The sequence below is a fragment of the Ipomoea triloba genome, chromosome 8 (genome assembly GCF_003576645.1).
Source record: "Ipomoea triloba cultivar NCNSP0323 chromosome 8, ASM357664v1".
Classification (NCBI taxonomy): Eukaryota; Viridiplantae; Streptophyta; class Magnoliopsida; order Solanales; family Convolvulaceae; genus Ipomoea; species Ipomoea triloba.
Window position 1 is genome coordinate 5,457,850 of NC_044923.1, and position 13,034 is coordinate 5,470,883.

Genomic DNA, 13,034 nt, shown 5'->3' on the forward strand with positions numbered 1-13,034 from the left:
AATCCCCCCCCCCCCCCCCCCCCCATACAAGTTCAATAGTTGGTGGTTGTTTATTTAAAAGACAAGCATTGGTTGTTAATCAACTGAAACCGCCATCCGTTATTGTTTTATGACTATTTTTTATATATATTTTAAAAAACACTTAAGATTCATGTGAGCATTAAAATGCCACGTATTAGCCTAATCGATATTGAGTCAATGATAGCCTACATAATATGTAATGTTATAATCTAGTTGTACTATTTTACCAATGTAAGGTATTTTATTGAATTCTATGACAACTTTAACGTTACTTCTTTGAAGGAGTTTCGCCTTAAAATAAGGCGAAAGAAATATCGTTGCGAAGAAAAGTAAAGTCAATGAAAAGTCTCACGCACCAATAATAAGTGGCATGCGCGTCACTAGTTGCTTCCGTTTGGGTGTGTTAGTGGGTCACAAGTTGTTCCCAATAACTTTTACAATATAATTGTAATTATAATTTTAAAAATAAATTCTAAATTATACATTACAAATAAATTTATCTTTTGCTTGCAAATTTTTGTGATATGTGTTACTATTATATAAGTTTAACTGATATGTATTTCTATTAAATTTATAATTAACATTATAAATTATATATCTATTTTATTTAAATTTGAAATTATAGTTAAATAGAAATTATAATAAATGAGATAAATGAATAATAGATGGAAAAGAAATTGAAAATACAGAATATATTGAGTGTTGGGTCTATAAGACTTTGAGAATAAAGAAGAACATTTTAGATGTTTTTAGACTTTAGAGGATGAATTTAGTACTTTTATTTTTCCCAAGTAAAAATGTGACCAAAATGGAATAAAGTCGAGTAGGAATCAGAGGAAGACCCTCGTGGCCTGGTGGGCCACTCTCATACTATAAGCAGGTGACTTAATCTCTATAGGCCGACGTATTGCCCAACCGCCTTTCCAGTGCAACATCTATTTTGATGATCGCTCGCTCGCACGCACGCAGATACACGCACCGATCATCTTCCTCAATCGCCGATTTGCCGGCGTCGTTGTCGTCTCGATCGAGCTAGGGTTTGTTTCTCTACTCCCTATCTCTGAGCCGGTCACTCGAAGATTCTCGGCGAAATGGAGTCCCTGTGCTTCCGCGATGGCAACATCACGGACTTCATCAATAGTCGCTCTCTTGACGTCCACCATGTATGTTCGATTGTCGGTTTTCATCTCCTTTTTGGTTTTAGTGAGTTAGTCCATTATTTTTGTTCTATTGCATTTGAAAATTCCCGTTTGTGTTTGAGTTGGTGAGCTTTTTTGGTCCTGAAACTGTTATTGTTCTGTACTTCTGTTCACATTTGCGGCACTGTAGCGGACTTTATGACGCAAAAGTCTGTTAGCTTTTCTAAACTGCGAAACTCGGTAGAAATGCTATGTTTTTGCTTTGAATTTGGATGTTGCTATGTTATGAAGTAAATTACTCAGCAAAAGGAAGTAGTATGTTTGATTTAGCTTAATCTCTGTGCACGTGTGTACAAAAACACAGATATTGGTAGTTAATGTATTTAATCTAAAAGCATAATTTGCCTGGATTATTGCTACTGATACCATTATTTTCTACTTATGGAAGTTTCTATGCCTAAAATTCACTGTGTTTCTCAATGTGCTTCATTTTCTTCATCAAGATTAGCTCTGATATGTGATTGTTCAAGTATATAGCTGGACTTGTTAAATGATAAGACTATTTGAATATTCTTAGTCCTCTGTCTTCTCTTGTTTTGCAATGCTTTGCATATTGTATTTCAAAACAAAAAATTCTGATTAAGAGATGATATCTGAAGTTCTGGACTATCTTTTGTGGTTATTTTCCTTGTACTGTGACAAGCAATGGACTGTTGCTTGACTATGGCCTTTCTTGACAGTGATGCCCCAAGGCCCAAGTTGTTTCATCCATTAATTTATTGATTTTGTTCTATTTGTCTTTTACTTTCTGAACTCTTGAAATTTCTCTTGCAAACAGGACATTGATCACAGATTACAAATGCACTCATCTTTGGTACGAAGGCTGTCTTTAGAAAGAGAACTAGAGGTGAGTAGCCTAACAAGACCTCAACCTGTAACTGGTGTTAAATCAAATTATATGATTCACTTTTTTATAGTTCATAATAGACTTGCATAGGCTGTTCTTGAACAAGACAAGGAAAAATCTTTAGATTCCAATGTAGGTTGAGGAGCAAAATTTATATCCATACTCATGGCTCGTGGCTATTCTGAGATGCATCTACCTTCACTGGAACTCTAGACTAGGGGGGGACACAGAATGGTGTTTTGATATTCAGGGTAATAGCTAGGATTTTGAGAAGATAAATGTAGTTGAATCCATAGATTTTCAACCTAGTTTTTCATTTTCTAGCTAAGTTTTTTACCCACTTCATTCTGAAGTACCATGGGTCGTCCAAATCTTCCATTGGATTGTCAGGCTTCTCCAGACTCCAGCAATGTTTGAATATACCTGTTCCATTAATTTTTTGGAGAACAGTGCTGTCAACTTTACTGGAAGAATGCTCAAAAAGAATAAAGATTATATACATGAATGTATTTAAAAAAAGGTTTATAACTGGTACATTTTGGAACACATTGGTTGGTTGCACTTCTTAGATGATGATGATAATAATAATGATACAAGTAATTTTCTTCTATTAAGATATGATTCTTCATGTGGTGAATACAATTATTTGGTTTCTGCTTTATGCATTTTCCCCAAATTACCTTGTTGGAATATTTAGAGTCATTTTGTCTCAAGCTGCTGTTTGATATCTTTCAGGATCATCAGGGTTGTGTGAATACTATTGCTTGGAATTCAAGAGGGTCACTCCTGATATCTGGATCTGATGATATGAGAGTATGATTACTTACTTGAATATATTGCAGACTCATATAGTCATATATCTTCTGTTGACGTACACCCTATCCTCCTAAACATAAAGAATAAACAGGGCCATGCTGTGAGAAATATGACTTTGTTGATACTAGGAATGTTTTGTCTGCAATATTCAATTGGCTTGAGGACTTTGATCATGCTAGAAGTGTTACCTTCTTATGTGATTTGTTTTTATTCTTTTGATTAAAACATTCTGTAGAGAGTAATTTGATTGATAGCCCTTATGGAAATGTATTTAATTTTTAATTTGCATGGCTTCTATTCTTGTTTATATGATATGATGTGATGTTTTCTCTTAGTTTTTGAATAAACTGCATTTAAAAATTTGTTCTGTTAGCTGACTTCATCATTTGCCACAGATGAATATTTGGAGCTATTCAAACTGCAAATTACTTCACTCTATTGAGACAGGCCACACTGCAAATATATTCTGCACAAAATTTGTTCCTGAAACTTCAGATGAACTAGTTGTTTCTGGAGCGGGAGATGCTGAAGTAATTTCTTGATGGGTCGATCATACATGCATAGCAGCACATGCAGATATGACTGTGTTGTCAATGTCCCCGTAACTGGTTCTGTAAACTCATACTCTCTGATGCTTTCTATATGACAGGTTCGCGTTTTTCATTTGTCTCATTTGAGTGGAAGAGGACGGGATGTGAATGTTGTCAGCCCATCAGCACTGTTTCAATGCCATACCAGAAGGGTCAAAAAATTAGCTGTAAGATCTTAATATCTTATTAGTTATTACAATTCCATTACCGTCAATAAAATCAACTGATGTTCATTTGTTCGCTATATTGTGCTTACTCTTTTTAGGTAGAAGTTGGAAATCCAAATGTGGTATGGAGTGCAAGTGAGGATGGAACTTTGAGGCAACATGATTTTCGAGAGCGTGCTTCTTGCCCCCCAGCTGGTTCTTCTCATCAAGAATGCCGCAATATTCTTGTATGTTCTTCTAAACCATTTTCTCCTTTGGATTCTGTTTGGGGTGTTGCTGAAATGTTAAAGAATCCCATATCTGTTTAGTTTGAAAAACCTGAGAGTATTGAATTTCATGTAGCATGTGATGATTGCTCTCTAACAATGATTTGTGTGCATAGTTATTTGCTTACTTGGTAAAACATGTTCTTAAGTGCTTGCTTTAAATTAATTGCCTTTATTTAGCTGGCTTTTTCTGATCCATGGACTCTGTTTGTTTGTTTCATTATTAACATGGAACCTTTGTTAAATTGTCAAACTAAGGGTACCTAGGTGGTGAGGTGTTGGTACCCATTTGTGGAAGTAAAATTACTGACTGATATGTATGATAGCATCTTTTGAGGTGGGAAAGCTTTCTTTACGAAGAGCATAAAAATGCTCCTTTTTATTTTTATTTTTTGGGATCTTCTTCTACCCTTTGATCCTTGTGATTGTGCACATTATGTTTGACAAATTAATAACGAACCTGCCAATAGAAAGGACCAGTGGACCACCAGGATGTTTGGTCTTTAATCCACTATATGTTCTCTTAAATCAGATATTTGTGATTGAACACTGTATCTCATAAGTTGATTTAATTTGATGTTTGATGTAAGCTTGACTTGCGCTGTGGAGCTAAGAAGTCATTGGCAGATCCTCCTAAGCAGTTTTTTTCTCTGAAGTCATGTGATATCAGCTCAACGAGGCCCCATTTGCTACTTGTTGGAGGGAGGTATGTTTCAGTAGTTCCTTTCCTAGAAAAATGCTATTTATTTGTGTCAACATTCTGCTAATTTTAAATTAATCCTTGCAGTGATGCTTTTGCTCGTTTGTATGATAGACGAATGCTGCCACCATTATCTTCTAGTCAGAAAAAGTTTCCACCGCCTCCTTGTGTCAATTATTTCTGCCCAATGCATCTCTCTGACCATGTTAGTTTCAAACATTCCAGCCTGTATTATTTGCTCTTGACCTTGTGAATTATATTGGTAGCGACATACTTCAAATTTCATACCTTACCCTCTTCAATTTGAAGTTGTGATCTTTTAAGGCTTCTATATCCATGGTTGTCTATCTTGCATGTTCCCGAGACCTGAACCATAAAATTGCTTACTCCCGTCTATAGATCCCTCTTTGCTCTCTTCTCTGTACTTTTTTGAGCACATATTTAATGGGAAACTCTTGCAAACTTATGTACACTATTCATATATAATAGTGAGCATGTTTATTCGCTTTTATTGAATATTTGTATGATTCAAAACAAGTGATTATAAGCAGAAAATATACCTTGGAGCTTGTCCACACACACTTGTATGTATGTATCTATAATTCTAAAAAGTGGAGCAACCAATTCAGATTGTTTTTGTTTCCATCTCTTCAGAATCGTTCCAGTTTGCATCTTACTCATGTTGCATTCAGTCCCAATGGTGAAGAAGTTTTACTTAGCTACAGTGGGGAGCACGTTTATTTGATGGATGTGATCCCTGGTATGTTGCTTGGTTTGGAAGAAATATTAATTGTCCTGCAATATAAGCTATCTACTTAATTCTTGTTTTGCCTGGCCTTTCTGTGAGCTGATCTACTCAAAATAGCTCTATTTTACTCTTTCAAAGTTATTTAGAACTTGGGTTGCACCCCCCTTGATACTCTTTTAATACATTTATTTACTTATGAGAAGAAAAATTTATTTTCAAAAGACTCTTGTTTGAAATGGTTAATAGTATTCTAACTGTTTGATACACCTCTTGGTTCATTTCCATGCCAATCCATTTACTAAGCTGTGATTGAATTCAAAATATATATGTATAATGTATGTATATGTGGGTGCAGCACATGGAAGTTCTATTTGCTATTCCTATGAAGATGCTGCTAAGCTTTTGAACTTCAATCCTACAAACAGTGGAATGGAATTGCAATCATCAGTTACTGGGGACTTCTTAAATGGATCATTAACAAGGCAATCTGCTGCCAAGGTGACTAAATTTTGGAGCCAATTACAAATTTTGATGACTGAAATTATCACTATTGTATTGGTTTTCATCAAACTAATTCTACGCTGCTTTGTACAGCTTGATTCGTGCAGAAAGTTAATTCAAGCGGCAGAAAAAATATTGAAAGAAGAAACAAGTTTTTATTATGGCATTGAAGCTTGTAATGAAGTCTTAGATGGCTATGGGGATGAGATTGGACCTAAGCTAATTTCTGAGTGTTTATGTATTCGAGCAGCCTTATTGCTCAAGGTTTCTGCAGAATGCTTCTATTTTCATGGTTTCTATTTTGCTATTTGTTTGTGGAAGCTATACCAAAATGTTTTTCTCTAATCACAGAGGAGGTGGAAAAATGATGCACATATGGCTATACGAGACTGTCATAGAGCTTGGAGGATTAATCCAACTTCGTTTAGAGCACTACTGTTGATAGCTGAAGCTTTGTCCCAGGTAAATAAATAATTGCAGTGCATTTCATGCTTAACAAGTTTTGGAAAATTTAATTATAGATCTAATGATTGTGTACGGCATATACCTAACAAATTTATAGACATTCATAGATGCATATTTACTCTCTCAGAAACCTTGTTTTTTGAGATCTTAATACATTGACACTCGAGTTTGGCTGCAGATAGGTAAGTACGAAAAAGCTCTGGAGTTTGCTATTGGTGCTCAATCCTTGGCTCCATATGAGACTGAAGTTGTAGATATTGTGGACAATTTAAGAAAACATATTGCCTCAGGTTAGTGTTCATACTGTTGATATAACTGTGTTGAGATCTATTCCTGGTTTCTCTGGTGAACTTCATCCTTAATACACTGGTTCTTTCTTTCCTCCCTTCTTCATAGCCAATGGCTATTTGTACTGCTGAAGTTTTTTTGTTATTTCATGTTTACTTTAGATTGTTTTTTTCCTTACCTCTTGATTCACCAAGATCATAAACACATAGAATTTTTTTCTTGATTTTATTCTTTGTAGAATTTATGTATTGAATTTTATTTTTTTGTCTGATAGCACAAAAGCTCTTTTCTATGAAAATCCTCTATCAAGGATTTTAATTCTCTATGTTGGATTATTATCTCATGAATTGATCTCATTGTTGATGCTTGGTTTCTTGGATGAGCAGCTGAAGCAGAGAAAACTAAGAAGGAAAATGGAGAATCTAAATCTGAACATCCGCGAGGACGGCTTGTGTCATTAAGTGATATTCTCTACCGTTCAGATGCAAATAGTGATGCATCACAGGATGGTCCAAGATCTGATAGAGGAGATTCTGATGATGAGGAGCTAGAATTGGCTTTTGAGACATTATCGGGGGACGAAGGGCATGAAATTGGGCCTAATGTTTTTCATGGAAGTTTAAATTTAAGAATCCATCGGAGAGGTGATACAAATTCAACAGGAAGAGTGAATGGCACTTGTGGGTCACCAACATCATCATGCCAAGATGAGAAAGCATCTTATAAGGTTTTGCTTCTGATTGTTTAGTAAAATTATTTCTTTGTATATCTTTTGGGTCTTCTTCTGTAATGATCCAGGTGCTATTCTTTCAAAGAAAATGATGCTGCTCTAAGGTTTTGATCCATACTATTATTATTATTATTATTATTATTATTAGTACTACTACTACTAATTATTTATTTATTATTTTCCTGGTCATCTTCTACACACCTCGTTATGCTGGGACCTTTGTGTAGGATAAATATGTAGATGCCATATATATCACTCTTATAAAACATTCAGTTTTCTCCACAGAGGAATAATCAACAGCAAAAATGATTCTTTGGAGTTATGATTTGATTTGTAAAAGAATATTGAATGCTATGACAAGCTAAGAAGTTTTGTATCATACACTAGATAATTGTTATCATCCACCCTTGATTTCTCCTATAGCTGTGTGTTGAGAACTTACTGTTTCGGTAGTGTCTTAAACAGTTCTCAAATTTTCATACTCTCAACATGTTTGTGTTCATCTTGCAGCCTGAGATGGCAGTAGATATGAAAAGGAGATATGCCGGCCACTGTAATATAGGCACTGATATAAAGCAAGCGAGTTTCTTAGGCCAAAGAGGTACTCCTTTTCCTCTTTGCTATGTTGTGCTCTTCTTCTAGTGTACTAAGTCGAGTTGAAGCTCTTCTCATTTCTCAATATGTTTTATGCAGGTCAGTATATTGCTAGTGGGAGTGATGATGGTAGATGGTTTATCTGGGAAAAGAAGACTGGTAGATTAATAAAAATGCTTCATGGGGATGAATCTGGTAGTTAATTTATTTTCTTAGTTCTCTGTTATGACTCTCTTTCGGAAAACCTAAAATTTAGTGATTTCTACCAATTCCCTGGTTGTCTAACTTAGCTTTTCACCCTTGCTTCAGTTGTAAATTGTATACAGTCCCATCCATATGACTGTGTTGTAGCTACAAGTGGGATTGATAACACCATAAAGGTGAGAGACTGATAGTCAAATATTTTGATTTACTTTATAAGATGCACTTGTTATAAAAGGAACTCACATACTTATTTATGCTTCCAGATTTGGACCCCAAGAGCATCAGTCCCTTCCATTGTAGCCGGTGGAGCAGCAGGACCTGAGACTTCAAAGGTTCTAGATGCTATGGAAAACAATCAGCGCAGATTGAGTCGTACTCGCGAAGCAATTTTGTAAGACTTATGATCCCACTCTCTTCACTGGACTATAGTATGCTTAAAATGCTTTCCATGCTAACTTCAATAATAAATACAGCCTTCCATCATATATTCCTCTTCACCATCTGTTCTTTAATTTTGTATTTTCATAATTGTAAGTCATAATCTTTTGTTTTCACAAGACTATTAAAATGTAGGAGAGTGGCATTTAAAAATGTATTTTTCCCTTTCTAGTTAGTATGCTTATACAACATCTTATTGCTTTGCTTTTATTCTTTGTAGACGTGAAAAATTATATTAATGTGATGTTGTGCAGGCCTCTGGAGTTTCTGGAACGGTTTAGGTTGCACGAATTTGCAGAAGGCAGTATGCATCCTTTTGAGTGCACACAGAGTTAATCCGATCCGACTTGGCCATGCAATGTGAACAGCATAATGCTACTGCCCCTTACCGCCAAACGCTTAGCATATGCAGATGTGTTTAGTTGCCCTGCTGAATACACACCAAACTGGTGAAAACTCAACCGAATGCCTGCATTTTGATTCAGAATTCCAGATCAGAATTCCAGATCATCAATGCGTACTGCAGCTAGTTGTGCATTTGTGAAGTGATGAGAGGAGTGAGTGTATAGATGTAAAGTAGAATTGAGTTGGATTTTATTGTGGCTGCTGAATTTTGAGGTCCTCAACTAAGCTTGGGTAAAGCTAATTGTACTAAAAAAAAAAAAAACATTTGCACTCCGTAGCGTATGTTAATTGTATCAATTCTCCAGCCTTCCTCTTCAAAAGGTATCTTTTCTTTTTCTTAATTAGGTTTTCTAAGCCACCAGTTCCTGATATTGAAAGAAAATTGTTCTAAAAGTTATCTTTCACAAAACGAAAATTCCAAAAATCATCTAGGAAATTTTTAGCGCATTCGATATCACGAGTCCAAATTAACGAAGCAAACTTTTTGTATAAAAAAATATTCTTATTTTTATGCCCTTAAACTATTGGTTTGGTTTAGTAGATGTGAGATTTGTTTCCGGTGGTAGAGATGTGTGAAAGGGATGTGTTTGATTTACGTTTGATTTTTTGTGTGCAGAAATTTATAATTTAGTGTTGAGTTTTGAAATTAAATTAACTCAATTTCACATTTATAGACTTAAAAACTTAAGTTAAAAAAAAAAATCTTATTTTTATCCTCCTAGAATCCCAAAGAAAACATTTTGTTTTAGTGAAAAAATAAAAGAAATTTTAAATTGAGTAGTTGAAAGAGAAAGGAAGAATTTACAAGATATTTTTAATTTATTACTTTTTTTGTCAGGAAAAACATTATTTACAAAAAAATAAAATAAAATTATACAAATGTTTAAAAAAAATTTATTCAGAATATTTGTAAATCAACAAATTTTGTTATAAATAATTAAATGAAGTTCTATATTTAAAAAATACGGAGTACAAACTTGTGTGTATTTAAAACTGATCAAATTAAAATATACATTACATCGTTGTCAAGTGTCAGTTTGTCGCCCACGGATTGCCTGAAAACGTTATAATCATCCTCGCAACTCAATGCACATATTAAACAGAAAAATGTCTTGTATTTCTTTTTCCAAATAAAAATTAATCATTTCCTTGCGTGGCGTTCCATTTGCTTGGCAAGTTGGCAGTACAATATGAGCCAATTATCTGGAGTATTCCTAACTTAGAATTAAATTCATGAATATCAACAATATTATCACACAAACTTATGTGGAATATATCAACGCACGTGTGGCGGATTGTCAATACGTAAGGTAATATGTAATGAGTAATTATGTATGTAAACCAATTTCTTACTTTCATTTTATACGCATATTTTGATTACTTAATAACAAAAAAGGGTAAGTAATAATTTTTATTCATTCATTTTTCTTCATCAAATAAATTTATACATTTGGTGAGAGTTATACGTACTCTATAGGTACACGTACATCTACCATTTTTCATATATAGTACTGCTTAAATAATGAAAATATAATACTATATTTTATAGACAACTCTCGTAGAAAATTGAATTTTAAACTTTATGATTACCAATTGTCAAAATTCATAATACTCTTTGACGTTTTGACCTAAGCATCGTAACCTCTTGAAATTAATACTTTTTATAATTTATATGAAGATTGTTGTGCCAAAAAAAAAGTTATGAGTGCATTTTCTAATTAGTAGAAAAGTTGATAGCCCTAACTTTTATTCTTTTATTTTTTATCAAACAAAATTATACTTTCACCTTTCTTTATTATTATTATTATATTATTTTTAACACAACTATGTCTGTTAAATAAAAAGTAACTTTTTCTTTAGTTTTAGCTAATCAAAGAACACACGGTATATAGTATATACCCAACCCGGACACATAGAGCTTCTGGGCATTTTCCTCTGCTACTATATTATATATATGAGCTTGACGTAAATATCCATTCATGTGCAAGCAAGCAAGCAACCACATACTCACCTTCATACTTCACTGCCGTAAATATATATAATCCATTTATATCATATCCACAAACATATATATTTGCAGATTGCTAGCTAGCTAGATTAGATATGATATGATGCAGACAAACAGCAAAGGAGATTCCGGAAAACCACCCTCAATTAAGCCTCCTAATACTCATCTCGAGTGCTGCATGTGTGGTGACCATGGCTTATCCTTGGAGCTCTTCAGATGCAAACTTTGCCAATTCAGATCTCAACATAGGTACTGTGTACTGTCTTCAACAGATTCAATCTTCTGTATTTTAATTTTTTAAATTCAGTTTGAATCAGGCTCGCAGAATTGAAGTATCTCGTTTTCGGATTCAATTCGAGCCAGGATCGTAGAGTTTAGGAGAGTTTTGTATTAGCAGTATGCTTATCTAGGGTTTTCAATTCATATCTGTTCAAAAAATTAAACCTGAAATTTAATTTCAATTTATTGTTGCAGGTACTGCAGCAATTTGTATCCGAAAGCGGAGTCGTACGGCGTGTGCAACTGGTGCCTGACGGTGGAGAAGGGAGAAGAGGCGCAGAATTCGTCGAATTCGTCGTCGTCGTGCCGGAATTCCGGCGAAGAAAACGACGGGAAGATTAGGAAGAAATTCGGGGGGAACAATATAAGGATGGGAGGGTCGTGTTTACGCCTAAAAAATGCGCCTCCCAAATTGCAAGTGAAGAACCGTCCGGTCCTCAGCAAACAGAAATCAGTGTCGCCGGAGAGCTCGCCCGCCGCCGTGAAGGGTGTCGCCGCCGCGGCGGGGATGGAAGAGAGGCTGCGGCGGACCAAGTCAGATAGTGGGATCGTTAGACACGTGTTTAGAAATAAGGTGAGGAGATATAAGCTTCTGGATGAAGTTTCTAGTCAATGATTCAATGAATGTGTATTTCGAGGATAATTATTGAAACTTATTATTATTAGTTCGAGGTAAATTTTGTCTGACATGTTTTTTTTTTATTGAATGATTGTCAGATTAATTTTTTTTAAAGGAAATATATTATATTGATCATTAATATTAGCCATTTTGAAGATAATTGAAGAGTAAAATATGGTGTGTTTATTATTATTTTGAGGTTGATAAAGGAAATTTGGAGTTTGTCCGTCACTACTTAAGTGTGACAGTGTTGTCAATAACCACAGATAATAATAATAATAATAATAATAATAATAATAATAATAATAATAAATAATCATTATTATTATTCTCAAAAATAATAATAATAATAAATAGTGAAATAACATAAATTTAAATAGATGACTAATTGTGTCAAGTAAATAAAAATGAGTAACTAGACAAAATAAATAAAGTATGACAAATTAAAATGTCATGACAATGTCACAATAACAAAGGTCCAAATTAACAAATTTTAAGAAGTCGTACTTGTACTTTTTATATTAGATACGATTACAAATTATATATCAAATGCCATAATAAAAGTAAGTGTTAATATTACTAACTACAATCTAAATAATGTACATAATTATATTTGATATAAAAACAAAAACATCGTAGAATGAAATTCCCATAAATTACATTAAGGATTATCATTTATGACCAAATAGTGTTGGAAAGTTGTGTTTTTAGTCACGTCGCAATCGCAATTAATAACGTGCCATATTGGCGGTCCTTTGTGGAACAATCTCATCTTCAAAATTTAGATATTGAATGGATGTATACCTAACCAAACATACTGTTCTTGTTAACAAGAATGGACATCTGCCATGTTAACCAAACACACTGTTCTTTGTAAAATAAAATAAAATAAATATAAAATTATTTAAATTCCAGTATATAGTAAAAAAAAAAAAATCCACAAAAATCTCTCTTGGATTGCTCTACTGATGATTCAAGTTACAACATTTTTACAAAGTTGGGGTTTGTAAATTCTAAAAGTGAAACCAAAATGATTAATTTCATTTAATTGAGGATCAAAAAATATTTGTTCATCTTAATTTATAAAAAAAAAAAAAAAAAAAAAAAAAAACCCCCCCCCCCCATTTTTTTTTTTTTTTTTTTTTTTTG

At 33.8% G+C, this 13,034-nt stretch overlaps 2 protein-coding genes across 2 annotated transcripts; both read left to right on the top strand.

Annotated features, from left to right (window-relative positions):
- The first annotated feature begins 910 nt into the window (after positions 1–910).
- On the top strand, positions 911–9,299 carry LOC116028083 (WD and tetratricopeptide repeats protein 1). The gene is made up of 19 exons (XM_031269880.1): positions 911–1,184; positions 1,999–2,067; positions 2,803–2,880; positions 3,279–3,413; positions 3,533–3,640; positions 3,739–3,867; positions 4,497–4,612; positions 4,694–4,811; positions 5,261–5,366; positions 5,710–5,852; positions 5,949–6,119; positions 6,207–6,317; positions 6,499–6,610; positions 6,995–7,335; positions 7,849–7,939; positions 8,032–8,127; positions 8,242–8,312; positions 8,400–8,527; positions 8,829–9,299. The coding sequence occupies exons 1-19, from the start codon at positions 1,113–1,115 to the stop codon at positions 8,908–8,910; spliced, it is 2,277 nt and encodes a 758-aa protein (XP_031125740.1). The 5' UTR covers positions 911–1,112; the 3' UTR covers positions 8,911–9,299.
- A 1,621-nt stretch (positions 9,300–10,920) lies between these two features.
- LOC116027125 lies at positions 10,921–11,953 on the top strand. Its single transcript, XM_031268555.1, has 2 exons — positions 10,921–11,236; positions 11,462–11,953. The coding sequence occupies exons 1-2, from the start codon at positions 11,088–11,090 to the stop codon at positions 11,880–11,882; spliced, it is 570 nt and encodes a 189-aa protein (XP_031124415.1). The 5' UTR covers positions 10,921–11,087; the 3' UTR covers positions 11,883–11,953.
- Positions 11,954–13,034: the final 1,081 nt, after the last annotated feature.

Bases quoted from the DNA above. Each gene is read 5' to 3' on its own strand.
- LOC116028083 (XM_031269880.1), top strand. From the start codon at position 1,113: ATGGAGTCCCTGTGCTTCCGCGATGGCAACATCACGGACTTCATCAAT. The intron at 3,868-4,496 runs GTATGTTCTTCT...GTTTGATGTAAG, and splicing joins AAGAATGCCGCAATATTCTT to CTTGACTTGCGCTGTGGAGC. The intron at 8,313-8,399 runs GTGAGAGACTGA...TTATGCTTCCAG, and splicing joins GGATTGATAACACCATAAAG to ATTTGGACCCCAAGAGCATC.
- LOC116027125 (XM_031268555.1), top strand. From the start codon at position 11,088: ATGATGCAGACAAACAGCAAAGGAGATTCCGGAAAACCACCCTCAATT. The intron at 11,237-11,461 runs GTACTGTGTACT...TTATTGTTGCAG, and splicing joins CAATTCAGATCTCAACATAG to GTACTGCAGCAATTTGTATC.